Raw genomic sequence first — 22,124 nt, 5'->3', positions numbered from 1 at the left:
TTAATTGTTAATAAGCCAGTTTAATATTTGTAAAAAAAGGATATAAGTTCTATTTTTTCTTTGCATTTCGAAAAAATTATTAATATTTCATAATGGTACACATAGAAGTGAGCAGGACACCAGAAGTTCATTGTTCATACAGGTATAATCTCACTAATTGTACAATTCTACCCCACTTTTGAGAGAGATCACCCTGAACAGCAGTCTTCAGCCCCTTTTACTACCACTAACCTGTTGAGAAGACGTTTGGCTTGCGGTGTATTTTGAGTACCCCTTTGCCACACAGATGCTATATGTTTACAAACATCCATGCCTTCTCTGGGATTGGAACAGAGCTCTTCAGTATGGCAGTCAGTATCACTAACTATACTGGATGGGCAGGAATATTTAGAACAGTATTTTCAAAGTTACAAGATCTAGGCATAAAAAGGAAATCCACAATACACGCCTTTGAAAATGGATAAACAATAGCGATGTAATGTAAAAAATTATTACAACTGATTTAAGTTTTTTATATGCTGTGTGCATAATTTGTACCTCTTTTTTTATCTAACTTAATAAAGAATGATCTCTTCATTTAAACTCATGCTGTAATTATTGGCAACATCGCTAACTTTTATGTTTGGCATGATTTCATAATCGTATCAGCTTGTTAATATTTAAGGTCTGCAAAATGCATTGGCTTTTATGTCTGGAATTTTTTTTATATGTATTATATCATTTTAAATGTGGCCTTCTGATATTCAAATTTGTTACAATTAAGATGCTTGTTCTTATAATTTTAAAGCTGAAATTTTTCCAGATAATCGAGCTTACTTTACCTCTTCTGTATAATTTTAAATAGTAAGTCTATCCACATTTGCCAAAATAAATCGTCCAAAGAAGCATTTTTAGCACACATTTGAATTTGTTCAAATATTGTACTTTGAATTAAGATAAAATTAAATAAATATGTTTGCTTCCAACAAAAAGTTAAAATATGAATGACAAATTAATTACCTTACACATTTTTAAATTTCAGAATATACATACATATAACAGTATTGATTTCAAACGAGCACTTTAAGAGGGGGATATCATCTTTTACGGTCTAATTTGGTACAAAATTTTTTGTATGACCGTTTGTTAATAATAAATTTTACAAATATTCACTTTTAGTGTTGTTACTTATCTATGTGATTATGAGAGTATTTCAGTCAGTTCCATATATTCATCAGGAACAAGAGGTAGAAAGTGTTAGTCCTTTGCCAAGGCCTTAGACATCTTATATGTAAAGGTTCAACTTTTTACCCTTTCTGCCCGAAATTTGATTGAGAACATTGTGAGAGGATAGCATTTGAGGTCTTCTGAATTCTTCTCCTTCCATCAACCTCTTGAGGGGCTTTCTACTTGATATCTTAAGTGTCTCCATGCCAGAAAGACACCATAGATATCCATATCCTAAGAATTTGAACCCAGGCCCTACACTGTGACAACTGATACTGCTAACTACTATAAAAATTAGGGATGTACATAGTAATTTATACCAGGGATTTCCATAAGTGATAACTTGCCATAATCTTCTTGCTTTTGCAACCATGTGTAATCATAACTGTTATCTTAACCATGTTTTCAACCATATTGCTGTTTAAAATCTTAATATATCTTGATGAAATCTTGAATATTAGCCTTTTTTATTATTATTTTCCTTTTTCCCTAAATTTCTAAATTAAATATCTGTAGAATTTATTAAGTAATTAAATAGAAGCTGTTTAGTCATTTCAGCATCATGATATATTGTTGAATAATTAGGTATAATGCTAATCTTTATGCAGTGAAATTATGTATTTCTAAAGAAAGCATTATATTTATAATACTTATAAGTGTAGAAAAGTTGTAAGAGTGAAATTAAGATATTGACTGGGAGAAAAGGAAATTATAGATTCATAAAAGTCTTATGATTTATCCACTTTTGTTGCAACAAATTAGCTATATATAAATAGATATGGAGCATAAAACCATAATTGATTCAAACAATTGCCTCTGCAAACTTTGTATTTTGAAGAAGGAAGATAAAGATTTTTAAAAAAAAGGTCATATCTGTTGCTTTAAAAGTTGCTAAAAGTCCCCCCCCTTCCGCGAAGGAAAAAAATAGCAGCCATCTGTTTTTATTTGAATGAATTCTTGGTGATATCTGAAATCAATGACATGAATGATTTTTTTTTTTCATTACTGTCTCTGACAGAATAAATGCAATTTTGTTACATTTAATTAACGTGAATATTGAGCAGGAAGAGGACTCGTTTAAAATACTGAAGATCACACAAAACACTGAACAAGAAAAATCTGAGATCAGCAGTGTGCACTGCTGAACCCATATTCTTTGCAATGTAAATTATAAATATAATTTGTTGCCTCTAAAACAAGGCCTTATACTCGAAAAATTAAATATATCTGGTACTGCGTGAAAGAATGCATGCAGATTTATTGATAAGAGGCAAATAGCAAAAGAAGAGGAATATCTTTGAAGCTATTTCATAAGCAATTCTTCAAAGTATTCAATTTTATTTTATTTCCTAATTAGTGCATTAAATAATTTGTAATTTTGTGTTCCCTTTAAGAACTGTGATTTAGCATTGCTAATGTTAAATGCATTCAATTTATTTAAATTTCTGTTTGCTTTAGATATATGATCTCATCACCACTTGAAATGCTAACAATGAAAGATTAAATAAAAATTAAATTTTAGGATTGGACGTAAGCAAACAATGGATAAACTAAGCTAAGTAAATTGTTGTAACAATAAGATGTTTTTATGCAACATAATTAATAATTATTTGTAATATTTTTAAATAGCAAATGATAATACTTTGATGAATTTAGTAACATAGATACTTAAAAAATGACGAAGAAATTTGATTTTATACAGCTAAATAAGTACATGTAAAACAGAAACCAAAATAGAAAAAATTGAAACTTCGTCTAACAAAAATAATATTGCTTTGAAATTTTGATTAAACTGTTATGGCCATAAATGGGATCGCAAATAGTCCTCACAACACTTCTACTGCATAAGTATTAATGTTTAATATCTGGTTGTAATGAAAGTTTTCCACCAAAAAATCTTTCTTAAAAAACATGAAAGCAGTAACTTTAGTGAATCAGCACTCAAATCTATGATTTTCTGCCAGTGTTTTGGTACAGCCCAGAAACTGGGTGGCTGTGAGTCCCAAAACAGATCAATCTCATTTTGGACATCCTGTACAAAATAAGAGATAGCACCAGCAAGATGTAGCTGCAAGTGTGAAAAAGGTAGAAGTCCAAAGGAGCAACTTCAGGGCTATATGGTGGGTGTGGCAAAAGATCCCATTTGAGTCCGTACAGAGTCCAGCCAATGAATGCAGATACATGTGGTCTTGCATTATCTTGATGGAACATTACCTTTTTGTGCTGGAACTCAGTTCGACGCTTTCCTTGATAGTAGTGTCAGCACGGACTAGCATCTCGTTGTACACCTTAATATTAAGGCTTTTACCTTTTTTTAGATAATCTTTGCGAATGATACTTCAGTAATCTCACCAGATACAAATCATGATCTTTTTGTTAGTCAAATTCTGCTTTGTGATGCCACCAACAAGCTCACTGAGTGCAGACCAATCCCCTTTTCGGCCTCTGTTGTTGAAGTTTTTCATCACAAGTGATGATGCGGTCTATAATTTTGCCCTTGCATTGATATTCGAGCAGATTAGTGCAGGCTCGAACGTGTGTGTCTTTATCTGCTTGAATCAGCTAATGTGGCACCTAGCGATTGAACTTGTATGTCAAGTTTATGTGATGTAGAGCACGACTTATGGACATGGCACTAATGTGTAACTCCTTAGCAAGCTCTCAAGTGGTTGCATACTGATCTTCATCAAGTTCTCGCAGGTGAGCGTAGTCAACATCAGTAGGTCGTCCAGAGTGCTCTACTTCTTGAATGTCATAGTCCTTGTTTTTGAACTTTTAGTACCAAAGCTTTACTGTATTATATGATGCAACATTAGTACTTAAAGCTGTACACATGATTTGGTAATATTCTGTAGCTGACTCTTTGCAACAGAACTGGTAGTAAATGATGATTTTAATCTGGTAGCAGGATACCTCCATTTCAGACACCTTGTACTTAATGATAAGAATATTTTTTTACAAATTCCACAACACAATGTTCGAAAGAAAGTCTCTTTCTTTCAAATGCCAAAAATCGTTTGACAAAATATGATTAAACATGCAAATATCATCTGTTTGTGCAGATGATATTTACGGTGGCAGGAAACTTTTGTTAAAATTCATTATATTTTATAGATACCAAATCATTATAGTCTTGTGCGATTGACTTTCAATAAGGAAGAAAATAAATTGAAATTATTATATTTTCAATCTTTTATAATTCAACAATAAGATATTTTATAAAACATAATTAATATTCATTGGTAATCATTGAAAACAAAATATATAATATCATCTCCTTATGATGAGAATATTTTTGAATGGGATTGTTAAAATATTTCTGTAAAGTATTCCTTTTTTATTTTTTATACATTTTTGAAATTAAGGATTAATTCATTGGATAAAATTGCTAAATGTTCAAAATTGTCTAGTGCACATAATTATTTTATTTTCCGTATTTTTCTTTGAATGTTAAAGTTAAAACAAATACTGTCTTCCATTTGAATTTATTGTGTGTTATAGAAACTAACTGTCAATTGATAATTTACTCTTAATTTACTAATTATTTAATTCAAAATTTTAATAGCAAAGATAAAGCTGGCTGTGTTAAGCTACTAAAACACAAAATTCCAACTCTGCCATCTCGTAAGGATAATTTCTGTGAAATTACTGTATCTGAAAAATTTCCAGCTAATTGTAAGAGACAAGAGCATAGTGCATCAGAAGAAAGGAGAAAATTCATGCATCACAATTCTCATTCTGCTCGAACAAATGTACATCCAATTTCAAACAGAAATAGGTAACAAATTTTTTTTTTTATTTTTTAAGATACTTTGCTATTTTGATTACCTAATAAACATTTACTCAGTCTTTCTGAATATATCATATATGACTAATTATATATGACTAATTAATCTCAGTTGTAAGTTTTTTTAACATGATGATAAATGTTGTTATTAAGTAAATACAAAAAAGCACACTAGTTTATAATTTGGTAAAATATAATCATTCCTACTTATTAAGTTTTAAAATGGTTACAGTTAACAGTATAAAGAGACACCTGACATAGATTGCTCTTCAAAATATAAAAATAAGCCATACCATTGCTAGGAATTCAAGTTAGAGAAATAATACAGTACAAAGTCCAAAATCCAGACGTCCATTATCCGGAATGATCTAAAATCCGGACCTCAAAGCCACAAACGTTTTTGGGGGGTATGCTTTACACATGTGCATTCGATTTTTCCTTCAATAATAAAACGTGGAGATTTTCACTTAAAAATTCCGATTCTTAATTTCACTTAGGCACTAAATAAAATACCTCGTTATGGAAAAACAATCATGTAAGCATAATTTTGTGAGATTAATAATTTGGCTCCATAGCCGAGTATCTATTTGGCATACATCTCAAACCGAAACATTCACCTATTTTATATCCCTGACGCCGACCTGGCGAGTCATTATTTATTATATTTTGCTTTCATCACTGCATGTTTATCAATACATGTCAGCTTCAGTAATAACTCATGCAGTGATGTCTAAACTTTTTTATTTTAGTAATTGAATAACAAGAGTATGGCAACCTTTTATGCTAATGCTTGGTGATGATTATAGATTTTTAAATGCTCTTAGAGTTGTTGACGAGGAAAAATTCAACAAAAACTTCTTTTCATATGCTAAAAATAGATTTTGTTAATGAAACTCATAGACCAAAAGATTACATTTAGTGCTATTTTAATTAAGAATAACTGATATGTTATTAACGATAAACCCAAAAGCGGCGGCAGAATATGTCAGCACCAGACAGCAGAGTTTAAAGAAAGCACTGGGATCCAAAATTTAGGCGTGGTGAAAATTTAGAACTTAGGAAAGTGCTTTGTAGCAGAATTTAGGACCCGTAGAGACTGCACCAGGCGGTATCGAGCGTCGGCCCAAGATAAAGCCTTAAGTATATGTGGGAGTTTATTTATTCTGGACTCGGATTAGTTTTAAGCATGTGCAAGAAATGAACATAGGTATAGTAAATAATACGATTCAGACTTAATTCAGTATGCAATAGGAGCAAGATAAAACTTAGTGAAACAACTTGGCTTTCGTCGCCAATAATGTATAACGGGCGCTATTAAGCTAGGCTAAAATTATCTTTACTGATTCTAAGGCATTTTGGTTTATGTAGCAGACTGCGCTGCTTCCTAATCTTCTAATTTGATCCAGCTCATTATTTTTTGCAGACTGTTATTATTACGGCAATTTTATAAAAACTAAGCTTGAGCTTTTAATTATGTCGAAAAGAGTTTCCAATTCTGGAGCTGCCAAAGGATCTACAAAGTGAAACCATGTTTCGATGTCCATTAAACAAAAAGTGGAATTGCTGCGAAAAATGGATACAGGCATATCCGTCTCAAAATTATGCAAGGAGTATGGCATTGGAAAGTCAACTGTATATGAGACAAGAAAAAAGAAAAAGGAACTTTTTGAATTTTTTGTGGATGTGACTTAAACAGCTTGCAATTAAAGAAATGTTTAATAAAATAAACAAATAAGTATTAAGCTTTTTGTTTAAATTTTGATACCCTTTAGATCATAATTGTTCTTTATTTCATAAATTACGATTTCATATTTTTAATTGTATAATTTCTGCATGCCATCTTACCAGATTTAAATTGATGATCTAATATCCGGAATCGCCGAAGTCCCGACGAGTCCGGATTTCGGACTTTGTACTGTAATAATTTCAGTTAATAATTTTTTTATTCCAAACCTATCCTTTTAAAAATATTTAAAAGTCATAAATGTTATTTTTCTACTTCTGATTTCATTGAGTAGATGCCTCTTAACAGGAGTAATCAATTATGAAAATTCTCCTCTATTCTTCATTTTTCAAATTTAAATTTGTTGCCATTTTTTGAGTCTGCCTTCAAACAAAATGTAAGTAGTAAAATATAGTATACAATGAAAGTCTGAAATACAGGTGCTAGACATATGGAATTTTCAAAATGTCCTGATTCAACTACCGACCTTTTTTTTTATTACTTGAAGTTCATGATCACATGCATGAAGTTTGCAGGAAGATGGAATGTTTACTTGTAGAATGTAAGCCCATGGTTACCATTTTGAAGCTTCTAAGATATCTTAATACTTGACATTTATTTATTTATTTATTTATTTCTGTTTGATTTACCAGCACATAGTAATGGTTACTAAAATATCTGAACTTTATGATGCGAAGAGAATAAATTAATTCCAAATGAATAATAAACTTGAAATAATTTAAGTGACTAGAAAATGCTATGGGCAGTGGTTTTAAGTGAAAAATATTTGTAAATGTGCAGTTTATAAAACAAAAATGAATAATTAGTGAAACAGAATGGCAGATTATAAAACTCTTGATTTTTGTGGCTAACTTTGGGCCAGAAGAGCTACCAGCTGGCATACATGTCAGAAGACATGCATAAAGGAAAGAGATCTGAAAATTGGTGCCCGGGAGCGGACATTTCGGAGGAAAGGAGCAGGAAGGTAATTGCCAGATGACTGGAGATTATGGGACCTACTCGCAGGATTTGAAAAAAATATTTGAATTTTGTAGTTTCACATGAAGTTTGCAGTATATTAGGTGGGAGGAACACTGTTATGAGGGAGAAGAGGCAACCATTTTCAACAACTTTTGATGATGCCTTCTCCTTCATAGCAGCTTTCATCCTAGGTGCAAATTTTTAGTTAAAAAAATCTAGCCAACAGATTGTGACATGAGATTAGAGTACTTAACCACCGTACAGCCCCTAAATATGATGTCAAACAGGATTGGACATCACCATTATGACTGAGTGCCTTCTCCATCATAAAAGCTTTCCCCTGTGGGACAGGTCTGAGGGTCTCCCACCCTGTGCCCTCTCCCTCATAACAACAGTACATGGGTTAGACAAATTTCAGTTATAAAGTATCAAAAAAATTCACAGACCACTAAGTCAGCCTGGACATCTTTCTTACTTTTCTAAATCATTAAAAATTGGTGCATGTAAATAGATTTCTTACATTGTTTATTATGACTAAAACCCAAAATGACCCATGCATAAACCTTCACAGCAGCCTGTCTCATAGTAGATGGATTTCTATATTCTTTCATTTAGGCAGAGCAGTGCTGAGGGACAGATTCCCACCCCGCAGCCGGGATACATATGTAGGGCATAATTGATTCATGACCTCATCTGAGGCTTGTAATGAGATTGATTGTAGAAAAAGTCTTTTTTTTAGCCACAGTTAGACAGTCTGAATAAAGTAAATGATTTCTTTTTTCGTTTCTTTCTTTCTTTTTATTTTAATTCCCCCCCCCCCCACACACACACAACAACCAGATGGTAAGGCAATTTCTGATTAAAATTTATTGCCAAAATCTTATGAAGTTCCAGAGAGTTCATTTCAAAGAGCATGTAATAATGGATGGCTTGTCTAATAATGTTAGACACATGGAGTTTGCTAAAGTGAGACAGCTTGAAACAAAATTGTGCCCTATGAGCATTGAATTGAGCATATGATGCTAGAGATAGAGCAATTTATAAAAAAGATCGCCCTGAGAAATTTTGGTTGTAAATAAGTAAATAAAAGTAATTTTAAAAAGTTCTGAAAGCTTTCAGACTTTATATTATGCCCAAAGGGCACTTTTTTTCACTTACTTGCACACAGACACCTTTCGAGAGCATTTGGGTTAAGAATATTTAAAAACAACGTATCTGTAGCATTTCTGATAACCATTGTTGTGCGCTGGATAGAAAAACGTTTTTTCTGTACAGCATTGCCACTACTCGCTTTGAAATCGTTTTGTTAACCAAAAATTCGTTAACGTTTTACAGAATATGAAATAGACAACAAAACAAATTCAAAATTTCGAATTTGGGCTTCGAGGTGCTCATGTTTGGGTAGAGGACTACGTTATTCAAAGTTTGATTAATCTAGGTTCCATTATTTTTTCACAGCACGAGTTATGCAGACATACATTTATACAAATTCTTCATTATTTAATTTCATTAAATGTAATACAGGGTGATAATATTTGGTGGTAACAATTTGAAAAGTGGTACAAAACTTTTAACGATTCAATGCAAAATGTCGTTTTGAGACTAATAGCTCTTCTGGGCTAATGCCCCTTAAAAAAAAATTGCACTGCTAATGCCAGTTTTCTTCCCCATCATTGGTAGAACCTGTCACCTGTCTTGTGCCACTTGACTCACTTAATCATATCGGGGATTTTTCTGGTCAGTGTTCAGCTGAACATGGCCTATCTCCACTTGTTTCCTTCTGTTCCTATACCCGAGCCAAGGTTTTATGTATTTTAATTGCCATTTTCTCCAAATTGTAACCTCATATTCACATATTTTCTGTTGCCTTATGGTGCTGCTTTTTGTACGGTTCTCTGCTTGCTATAGCTAGTTTACCTTGATAGCCATTTCAGGATAAATCCATGACTGCATGGTAAATGGCATTTCTTAACATGCCTGGGGAGAGCCACATGCTATTGTGCGTTCACCTAGCCTTGTTGCTATTGAAGTGTTGGATCGTTACCCAAATCTTTTAAACATGTCACATGTAGAGAAAGTAGAATAAATTAGTAAAAATAATAAATTAACTAAATTTTTGAATAAACAATGAAACAAAAATTTCTTGCATTAAGCAATATAGATGCATGTTGCACACAGGAAGGCTCTCTAATGGGCTGTGTCCTATTAAGTCGACTTGTAAAAACAAAACTACTTGTAAAAAGTAGCCTCACTCTAGTATCTATGTTGTAAAAACTCAAGTATTTATATGATGAAATTTATGAGAAAGGTCTTTCAACAGTGATCATTTAATGCTTCTGAAAAAAAAATTAATGCCAGTCTGATTATCTGAAAATATATAATAACAAAAAATTAGCTACTGAAATATTTTATATATACAGCTAAAAAAATGGAAAATCATAAAATATTAGTCAATCTTGAGCAATTTTGTGATTTTTGAAAATTTCAAAACACTTTTCACTTGTTCTCCAAGTGATAAATTCTCAGAATGGAAAAATAAAGTAATAACAGATAGGTAAACTGCACAACGAAAGGGGGGATAGTTCTATATTTCCAGTTTCTACTGGGCCGATTGATGTAATTTAACTTGCATTTTTTAGCTCTCGAAAGCACAACTTAGGATATGTGTTAGATTTATATATAGCATTGTTCTAATATAGGTATTTTTACACAAAATTGGACTTTTTCTGAAATAGCATAGCAATTTTTTTTCATATTTCCATTCTGTGACTCAAATTATGCCAAACTACCAAGTTTTGTAAAATTCGCACAAGTAGTTTATAAAAAATTAGCTCTCAAAATTTTGGCTCCTAAATGTTAATTCATTTTGGTATATATTTATTAATCTCTATTTTTTATTAAGCTTATTTGATTTTTCCTTTCATATTTTGAAATTTAGGTTCATTCCAAATAAAATTCACGCATTTCTGTAATTTATTTTTAAACTTTGTACTTTGTATTTTTAAATATTATATAGGAGATATAGAACTCCCCCCCCTCCCCCCCCCCGCGCAGTGTATATCTAAACTCTTTAATTTGCTAGTTTCCATGTTTCATTTATTGTGCTTGTTACTTATGATTAGCAGCATGTTTGCTCACACTTTTACAAGAATCCATGCAAAAAGATACTCTTATTGTGTGTACTTACCTTAATAGATCATTGACTAAATGATAATAAAGAAATTTAATTTTTAAAAACTGCAACCAGGAGGCGTCAAGTTCTGAAAATCATTTCGGCGTAGAAAGATATTTTATAATATTTAGTGATGTTGCATATGATGAATAGTATGCTGAATAAGGATGAATTTGTGGCAGAAATTAGGTACAATAAAAAAAAAAAAAAAAAAAAAAAAGAGAGAGAGAGAGAGAGATAAAAAAAAAGTATGTTTTTCACCAATTATACATTTATTGAAATGAATCAAAGTTTCACAGTTGTAAATACACTGATTATCATAAATTAAGGAAAAATCACAAAAATCACGATTACTGGAAAAGTTACATGTAGAATTTTATGAAACTCACCCACAATATACAACACATAGTAAGGTATCAAATAACATAAAAATAAATTACCAGACAATTATGGTAGTATAAAAATTAGCACATGTATAAAATGAGCAAATCGAAGATGTCAGTTTGCTATAGTAAAAGTACCTTCAATATGGAATATAATCGCCTCTAGAAGCAATACAGCACATTCAGCAATGTGTGATGCTTTCAATTATGCGGTCTATCAGTTCCATAGGAAGCGAGAGCCATTGCTCTTGCAAAGTAGTTGCAAGTGCAGCAAGGGTCTGAAGGGGCGTATTGAGAGCAGCTAGACGTCTCTCTAAAGCATCCCAAACATGCTCAATAGGATTCAAGTCCGGGGATCAAGCTGGCCACTCCATGTGCATAATTGTTTCCTGTTGAAGATAATCATCTACGATGCAAGCCCTGTGTGGTCTTGCGTTATCGTCCTGTAACAGGAGAGCATCACCTATCGCTCCGGCACATGGCCATGAGCATCAAGAATGTCATCTCTATAAACATGAGCATTCACGGTTTCTGTTGGAAAGACATGGAGCTCTGTGCATCAACCCAAAGAGATGCCACCCCAAACACAGACACTGCCTCTTCTGTATGGATCTGTCTTGTGTTATCGTCCTGTAACAGGAGAGCATCACCTATCGCTCCGGCACATGGCCATGAGCATCAAGAATGTCATCTCTATAAACATGAGCATTCACGGTTTCCGTTGGAAAGACATGGAGCTCTGTGCATCAACCCAAAGAGATGCCACCCCAAACACAGACACTGCCTCTTCTGTATGGATCTCTTTAACGGATGTTTGACACAGATGATAACAGGTTCCAGGTTCTCTCCATATCAAATAATGCCTACTATCACTTTCTAGACTAAACCTATACTCATCCGTAAAGAGAATAGCCCTCACCTGCTCAGGCGTCCAGTGAACATGTTGTCGTGCCCGCTGCAAATGGTCCCTCCTATGGCATGACTTGAGCGGCATGCAAATGGTTGTTCGCCTCGCATACAGACCACCTTCGTAAAGCCTTCTACGCACAGTTCACATTGACACCAACTTTTCGGTGGTTGCAGCAAGGGAGGATCTAAGAAGAGTCGGAATAGCGGTTCTATTCCTGAGTGCACATAATGTCAAATATCGGTCATCGGCGCTCGTCGTAGCAGTTGGCTGTCTTTGGCTGAACCTCCTAGGGGCCGAATCTGTGATTTGAAATTGCCTCCAAAGTCTATGAACCACAGAAGGACTCACATTTAGCCATCTGGCCACTTCTGTTTGACTTTGTCCTGCTTCTAGTCTCCCAATGGCTTTCTATTGCAGTTCTGCAGGCAAATGATGCCTGGAGGTCATTGTTACGAATTGGCTATCTCAGATTTCTGATGTCACTATCACAGTGAAATATGTGGGCTTGCTCTCAAACATCGACTTTTATGCTCCTCGCAAATGACATATTTCGAGTGCAGCGCCACTAATTTGCATATCGGAGTTTTACTTGGCTACTCTTACTTGGCAACATATTCAAATTTTTTACACGGTTTGGCTTATTTTTGAGGGAGTAATCGCTATTTTTGTGATTTTTCCTTAATTTATGATAACCATTGTAGTTGCAGTTTGCGTGCAAACAGTTTGCTTTCATATAAATTTGTAATAGTGATTAACGAGCTGTCACTAGTGTAAGTAAAATGTAAACAATTTAATAACTTAACTAATTGTAGTTTGCAAATTTGGTGGAACACTGAGGAAGGGTTTTCAGTAAATGACCATGGTCAATGGAAATAAAAAATACTCAAAAATTTGCATGTGATCTTAAAATAGTTGCTGAATCACTGTAAACAGATTTTAAAAATGAAAATATGACTATGCAGGGTGATCAGTTTAAAATTAAACTTTTTGTAGAAACAGTGAGTATAGATATTTTACGAGCATAATTCACCCACAGCATATATTGGAAATACCATCTCTTCAGTTCTGTTTATTTGAATAGACTATGTTTTTAGCAACCTTACAATACTTTTCTTTATAGGGAATAGCAGCTGTGATGCTAATTTGTAGCTTTTCCGGTATTTTGAAAATTATATGTTCACAACTTATATTAAGATAAATAAATATAAATTATGAGTTAATAAACACATTTAGTTTAATTTTCTCACAATTTATGTGTTTTCACAAGAAGTGGATAGGATCTGAAGATCTCAGTGGCCATAACCTGTAGATATCATTCTGCGATCAAAAAAACTGCTGATGATAGAATCTGTGGTATGGCATGTTAAGCCATTTTGCTATGTTTAAGCTTGTTCATTTTCCTGCCATAAGGCAATGAATTTGATAGATAGCATCTAATGGGAGTCAGCATTTTGATTATTTAAAAAAACTGATTATTAATTGTCTTAACATGGGTCATAATATATAAATTTTTGCATAGGTCAAATGAGATAAGCAGGCACAGATTTTCAGAACTCTACGTGATATTTTTTTGCTGCTGTATTTGATATTTTTTGCAGCAGATGATTTTTCTACACATCACACCAAACTGATTTATTAATTTCTTTTATATAATTATATAATGGAATAATATAGGGACTGTAGGACATCTGGAATCCTGATCTGCATAAAACTATGCATAGTTAGTGTAATGACAAGTGTAATACTTTTTATTTATTTATTTATTATATATATATATTGTTGTTGTTGTTGTTGTTTATCAATGAGCATTTAGCTGCCAATTTTAATTGATACTTTTTTAAATATATCTAAAATCGGCATTTTATGTGTATACATGTGTGTGTGTTTATACAGTGGTGATCTATGTAAACTTTAATGTAGTGTTTCCACTTTATCTTATAAAAAAAAACTATCAGATTCTACATAAAGGTTTTACTCTTTACAAAACTAGAAAATACAAATAATTATGCATGAACAAGAAGGGATATTTTTTTTTGAATTTTTAATTTTTTTAAATGTCATTATTATTATTATTGTTGTTGTTGAAAATTTAAAATAAAAATCATATAAATTACATGAAATAAGGAGTAAATTTAATTGTTTGATACATTTTATACCAGAAGCTGCAATATATTATCTTCTTTTTTCTTTAACATCAGTTCACCATTTGGGAAGTTCTGAAGCGAAGCAATGTGTTTTCCAAAAAGTTGTATATAAAGTTATGGATTAAATTCTCGTTACGGTTTTTGCGTTTAAGGAAATTGTTATTAAACCTGGTATTTGTTTTACAATCAAGGAACATCTTGCTGTATCTTTTATCTGTAAGGAAAACTAAAAGCAGAACTTCAATCCATTATCTTCATGTTAAAAATTTGATACCCAACAATAAATTTATTGAAAAAGGCCAATATTTTCCAGTATCTGTTACAGTTTTAGGTTATCTACAGTGCATTTGACTAAATTTATATGAAGTCAGACAAGACACTAATTCTCAGGAAGATAAAGACTAACGTAAGTCAAATTATAATTATGGCATACAACACAGGATTTTTTTCTTGGTTAAATAAAGAAGCAAGCAAAAAGAATACAAGACTTGCATATTAGATACAAATTTAACAAAAGGCGTGTGCAAGCCCCTTACAGTTTACCACTGTATTTATATTCCATTGCCAAAACATTTAAAATTCGAGATTGCGTGATTTTTCTCATAAGTGTACATTACCGAAAGTTAAGCAGAGTAATACTTTTTTGCACTCTTAGGAAATTCAAATGAACACTTATTATATTGTACAGAATTTATTATTATTAAATGTAGATATAGTACAGATCTTGAAAGAAATGATGAATATCAGCACCACCTTCAAACCAACTCTAAAGATCCTTGTTGTAATGGCTGCAATAATTGCCGGGATGCAGTTTTTCAAGGTTCATGCAGAAGATTGAACCAGTAAGAGCTGTTTGTATTATTTCATTATTTTATGTGACATCTAATTTTTTCTTCTCATATACTGATTATTGTACAAATTGTTAATGCAATTTATCATTCTAAATAACAAAAATGAAATATTTTTAATCCTTTCGATTTGAAAGAAGTATTTAGTGTTAAACTACAACCAAAGCTGTATTTGTTAAATTGAGTGCCACTTTGATGTTAGGTTGGTGTGGGGTAGCAATTTCATGTTAATCTTGACCAAACTGGAAAAAAAAAAAAAAAAAAAAAAAAAAAAAAAACTTTTATAAATAAGTGATACAAAAGGCCCTGAAGGAATTTTTAGATCCAAGCTAATTTCTTTATTAATTTTTATTCGATGTGATGCTAAATTTCTCTACCTAAGTAAAGAGAGGTCTATTTATGGAACAAGTTGATTTATGTTTACATCACATATTAGAAAAATTATCCTTGTTTCTAAGGCTGAGTGGGGTAGGTAGTATGAAAGCTGCTGAATTTTTATGTAATGACATTTCTCTATTATTTATGTGTATTTGACTCTGCTCCAATTCAGTGAAAGAAATATTTCTGTCTGTGTGTATGATCAGGTGTTTTGCTCTGTTTTTAATTAAGATTTTTGAATTTTTTTATTTACTTTCAGTCATAAATTATGTTTTAGAACCTTGAACAGTTCCAATAGAAAATTAGGCATTACAGGTTTTAAATATGAGTTTTTGCCTACAAATGAAATATTAAATTAGATTTTTATATTGTGTGAATTTATTGATAAACTGTAATATAAAAATGAGCTACTGCCCTTCATTTGGGCAGGAATAAGATCTTTCAAACTCAGTATGGCTACAGAGCTTTGCTCATCCTAATGTATTTGCACAAGAAGGATGTTAAATGAAGCTGGTCTTACTGTTAAAAGCAGGCTGAATGAGCTCAGCTTCTCTGTGTTACATATCTATCTATTCAAAGTATATACATAAAGGATTGCAAGATTTGACTCATCAACCTGACAATCCAATGAGCATGATCAGTTGATTAGTACTACACTATTGCAGGAGTTAAAGCAAAAAGGATCAGCATAATATTCATGAAATTGCAGGATTACTTTCGAATTTTGCACTTCTGCAGCTGAAGAAGCAAAAAGAATCAGCTTAATATTCATAAAATTGTATTAAAACCTTTGAAACTAGTCCTGCAATTTATGAATACTATGCTGATTCTTGTTGCTTTAATTTCTCTATTAATCATTATTTGGCATATTATTTTAACTTAAATATTACTAGATATTTACTTCTTTTTCCACCATACCGAGGAGGATCTACGGGGGATGGAGGCTGTTGTTTGAAAGAATAATAATGGCAGCTAATAAAATGATCTCATAAAAAGGTTGCTTTATATACTTTATGGATTTTGATAAATGTCCATATGTGATCAAGCAGAAATCTGATAGAATCAATTTTACAACATTTATTTTAATTTTCAGTTGGCTAAAATACGGGCAAGGAAATGAAAGCTATTGAGCAATATCATGAAACGGTACAGTTACATAGTAATGTAGAGTTCTTTGCCTACGTGAGGAGAGCTTATCTTTAGATGCTTGCAAAAGCATTTTCAGAATGTATAGAAGTTGAATATTAGCAGTCAAAGTTTTTTTATAATGTAAGAAGCAGAATTAATAATCTCTTTTATTGTCATTGTGTGTATCTAAGGAGAGGATAATTTTGCATGTTAATCTACTCTAAGCTGGCCAACTAATTAATATGAAGAAGGCAAAAATGAAACATAAAGCACAAATCTGGAAATCAATTCCTGAAATAAAATGAAAATTAAAACAGTTAAATAAAAATTAATTTTATAACTCTTTGATCTTCATCAAGAAGCAGTCTGTGTGTATGAAAAATTATCAACATTAGCTACATTTCTGAACTATATCTGGATGAATTGTAAGAAAACTGAATAATTAATAAATTATTATATTTAATTTTAATTTTTAAATTGTTTTGTTAGGGAATTGAAATATAATTAGTACAATATATATATATATATATAAAAGGCATTTCATCCAGCTATAACCTTCTTTGACTGACTGGAAATAAAATATGTGTTTCACATTTTACATTTAATTACAATTTATAAATATACTGATAAGAGGACTAAATATGTGGAAAATTACAGTTAGTCTCAATTTCAAATCAAAGGGAAAATTCCTTTTCAGAAATCTTATGGGCGATTTTTTTTTAATAAAATCTTCCAATAAATATATGTAATACCAATAACTTAGAATACCAAAGAAGTAAAATTTTCACAAAATTGCAGATGTTAAGATTGAAATTTCAAGAGAATATAAAAATGTAAAGCAACACTAAAATTGGGCAGGCTGTGATAAATCAATGGCAGATGCCTCTTTTTTGTGTGTATGTGGGGCAAATTGTAAATTATTACAGTAGGTGCTAAGAACTAATGTTGAAAAAGTAGTTGTAAAAACCAAATTAAAGTATAAAACATTTCAGAAGTAACTTTTCATATGTCAAATTTAAAATTTTGTAAGTTAGAAGTTTGTAAAAAAAAAAAAAAAAAAAAAAAAAAAAAGCTAAAAGGTATATACATTATTACTCCATCATATGCCTTTTGTTTAGGTCCATCAATTAACTAATCAGCTGCATTTTAGGCTTTTGAATGAAGCAATAATGAATTTTTGAGGACCTGGAATGAAATATTTTTGTAAAAATACTTTTTCTCACATTAAATTATCCTCGTTTTTAGATTCAAAATTACTTTTAAATAATGAGTGCTGTTCCAGCTGTCCTGTCATCACTTATTTTATTCTTAATATCTTTGATAACATTTTCATAAATTAAGCTTCACTTTAATATAAACTTATGGAATATTTATAAACAGTATATTTATATACATGTATACATGTACTGCATACATACAGATTTGAAATTGACAAATACTCTTCCTTTAAATTTTTTAGTAAATTGTTCTGTTGATGCTGATATTTTATGTCTTCTACTTACTGCAACAAGCAAATAATGAAAAATAACATCAACAAAGGTCATATTGTGCATTTTTTAAAAACAGCAACATTATATGGTCACTTTCTGCTGCAGTTACAAAAACAATGCTTGTATTGAACTTTGCTGACTGTAAGCTTAAATTAGAGGATTTTTAATCTAAATTTATGGCCATCATAAGTCGACCTTATGATTCATTCACCTGTATTAACTATACTTAATATAAAACTTAGATTTCAAATCTAAAGCTAGTCCTTGTTCTAATTTAAATTAGTTTTTGAATTTCTGTATTGTAATTGTGAATTTTAAAAGCATATTTCTGTGAAGTTCGACAGTTTTTATAATGGGTATCAACACATTATGTTTGCCTAGGGTGCAAACTTTCAATATTTTTATATATATTATTTCAAAAATCAAAATATGTATTTTCTGTGATTTCATGCTCAAGTTGAATTAACTCAATTTAATGTTATTTAGTGATTGCTATGGATCTATTAGTAGTAAATTTAAGTAAATGTTGAGTAATGTAATAAATTTAAGAAAAATACACATAAAAATAAAGTTTTGCCTATATATTTTTCTTGCCAACATCTTAGGCATTTTTCGTAAAAATTTTCACTATATTAATGTTATATATTAGTTGTCACTTACTCAGTTTTTACATATACCCTTTTAGCATCTCAAAAAATTATTCTTAAAGCAAAAACATATGTAGAATTATATTTTTATGTTTATTCCCTTTACTATAAGTTTAATATTTTGTTTTTACTTTCAGTGTTACTACTATTGAACATGATTGCCATGAATTCCAACCACCAAACCTTACATCTTGTAGCCATGATAAGCACTGCTATTCTGAAAGCATTTCGTGTTCTCATGAAAAATTTTGTCTATGCCAAAAAATCTCTTCTCTGCCACTTAAGTGTAAATCTGAATCTAACAATCTGCAAAGCAATTACTGTTATAGAGAAATGGATACTCCAAACAGCAAAACATTAAATCAGCTTGTTGATCCTCTCAATAGTGTACGACTTAAACCAAAAAGGATCCTGAAAAAGAATACTGTTGTGAGTTAACAAGATTTTTTTATGACACAAAAGCATATTTCCTTGTTCTCTCTTGTATATATGTTTATAATCATGAATATTTTGAAAATTATTGGATTTGAACTGACATTTTTATGGTGTTTATTTTATGTATGTATTTTTAGTACATATATATATGTATTGATTATAAGAAGTAAGTTATTCATAACATTCTAATTTATATTTTATGCATAAATTTAAATATGGTTCCAAAAGTTAAACATGCAATGGTAAAATCAAGAAAAATGGAAAAGTAAGGCTTTGATTAACTCCAGATTACACATGAAGGTAGGAAATGTATTTGTACATGAAAGAAAACAAGCATTAAATACAAAGACAAAACAGTATTTAGTTTTCATAAATTATATTGTGATTATCACATTTGGATCTTTAATAAGCTGGTATTAAAAGCTAAAGACAAACAAAACTTGCATTAATAATATATGTGACCACCTTGGACCTTAACACAAACTTTATAGTAGTTGCTGATGCTTTCAGTCAGGTGATTAACTATCTCTGATATTAGGAATGGCCACTCCTCCATTAAGACAGTTTTCAGCTGTCTGAAACTGGCTGGAGGACGTAAGCATGTAAAGGCAGCTCATCCAAGGGCATCCATCATTCAATGTACTTATGCTTTACTTTCACTACAGGCATCAACTTCTTAGAGTTTAAACCTGATCATTCTAACTTGCCATATGGCCATTCATGGTTGTAGAAAAATTTAGGGCGCTATCACGCCACTCACTCGAAGGCAAAAATAAGAGTCTGAGAGATCAGGCAGTCAGAGGTTTCAGGTGGCAAGTCAAGGTGGCGTACACTAACATAATAGCAAAAATTTCAATTTTTAAGTCATGAAAATCATCTGAGTCATGACTGAAGAACAAAAAACTGCTTTGTGAGAGATTCGAGAAAATAATGTCTAATTCTTGAGAATTCAAGGTATGAGTATCACGTGACCGGTACTAGCCAATATGGTTGGATCCACATTGGTAGGCGTGGTGAGTTCAATTATTTACACTTTGTACAAATGACACTAAAAGTCTTTGCCTGTCCAGGCACTAAGCCCATATTCTTAGTAGTAAACACAAACTCAGAAATAAATCTTGGTTAAATACTTGGATAAATACTAGGATTAAGTGCTTGATTAAATACTTGAATAAGATGGGATGAAACTATATGCATATTTACTGCTACCACGTTACATTGTGGTAAATTGGCCTAGGTCGTTTCACGAAGCTTTCCACAGTGGGATCATAGTTCGTAAGTTCTCTCAAAGTATTGACTGGCGAATTCTCCATTTTCTCAAAAAAGTTGTGAGCATTTATTAGGATCTACTCCAGTATTGGTTTAATTTTTAAATCTTCATAAATGATCGTATTTCCAACATACCAAGGTGCATTAACCATCTATCTTAGTATTTTCTTTTGCAGGAGGTTAATTTTCCTTCATTCAGTCGCCATGGCCCAGGGGCAGGGCTGCATAAAGCAAAATTGGTCTAATAAGTGCTAAGTACAGAGTGCGTTTAATTTTTAAGCTCAGTTTAGATTTCCGTCCGATAAGTTTATAGAGGGACATGTAAGCTCTATTTGCTTTGTTAACTTGATTAATTACATGGTCTTTAAAGTTAAGTCATTCATCAAGAATCATCATTCGATGTGATTAAGGTTGTAAGGGATAATGGGGAATACACTAGCACTCAGTACAAGAAATGCCATCGCTCTTCAGGTACTTATTAGCAATTTTGGCTTATTGGGGATAGGCATTATCATTCTCAAGGAGAAAATTAGGACTGCTGCAGTATAGAGTCTCACAATGAAGTGTAAGACTTCATCCAGATATTGCATAATGATTATGGAACGGTCTTTAAAGATGTGCAGTTGGCTGTGATATCCCACTGAAATTCCAGCCCACACCAAGACACTGCCACCTTTGAATGTGTGATGTTAAGCCAAATTCCATTTTCTCCAGACTCTTACCATGTACTTATCATGTGATTCTAAGGGTGAATATCTATTGGTCCATGAACAGGATATTACTGTAGTTTGAGACAATCCAACTGAGATGCTAATGCAATCACTTAAATCTTTCCTCTCTGAATTGGACAGTTAGTGGAACACAAATCCTTGGCAGCTGGATATATGGTCCTTTCATGTGAAGACTTCGGTACCTAATACTGGCATATATTGTCTTAGCATGTGATGCTGCAAACATGGATGTAAAAGTTGTGGAGGTAGGCTGTTGATTCCTCTTGGCTATTATAGCAATATACTAATCTTCAGAAGGGCTGGTAACCCTTTGTCGACTGGGCATATGTCTCCATGCAAGTGTTTGACTTATTTGGAATTGTTTCCACATTCAAATAATTACGAATGACCAATACCAAAGAAAAGAGTGACATCACTGATTGACTGTCTTGCTTCAGTGTGTCTGATGTCATGCCAGTATTCATTATCTACTATTTATTTGTCTTCTTTCAGCCATAGAAATCTGAATATCATCAAAAATTATCTTGTGAAAATTATAAGTACTTCATATAAGTATTTAAATGAACCTTCTCAAACTTTTCCAAAGGCTGACGTCTTCAGCGACTGCCTAAATAGCATATGTTTGGACAGTCAGTCATGACTGGTTGCAACATTTCATAGTAGCATAGTGCCATCTGCATCTGCATCTGCAATGATTTTCAATTACCCATTCAATTATCCTTTTGATAGTAGCTGATTTGCATTATACTCTCAACTTTAAGAAGCCAGTTTATTATTAGACTTTGTTTGAAACTGATCACAAGGAAAATTTTAATTTGGGTGTTAGGAATTATTTAAAAACAAATCCAGATTTTAAATGGACAGTTCAGTGTTTTATACAAAACTAAGTACT

At 31.9% G+C, this 22,124-nt stretch overlaps 1 protein-coding gene across 2 annotated transcripts in view; it reads left to right on the top strand.

Moving 5' to 3' along the window:
• Positions 1-22,124, top strand: part of LOC118200802 (serine/threonine-protein kinase PLK4-like) — a 139,259-nt gene that overhangs the window by 95,851 nt on the left and 21,284 nt on the right. Inside the window, exons 10-12 of one of the 2 annotated variants that reach the window (XM_035372763.2) lie at positions 4,772-4,984; positions 15,017-15,148; positions 18,935-19,226. In XM_035372763.2, the coding sequence (XP_035228654.1) occupies positions 4,772-4,984; positions 15,017-15,148; positions 18,935-19,226 (637 nt within the window). The remainder of the gene's footprint in view (positions 1-4,771; positions 4,985-15,016; positions 15,149-18,934; positions 19,227-22,124) is intronic. The other variant, XM_035372765.2, reaches the window with a different exon arrangement.

Source organism: Stegodyphus dumicola, chromosome 7 (genome assembly GCF_044657685.1).
Source record: "Stegodyphus dumicola isolate Sdum_Otavi_A_Nest chromosome 7, ASM4465768v1".
Classification (NCBI taxonomy): Eukaryota; Metazoa; Arthropoda; class Arachnida; order Araneae; family Eresidae; genus Stegodyphus; species Stegodyphus dumicola.
This window is presented reverse-complemented; position numbering and strand designations above follow the sequence as displayed.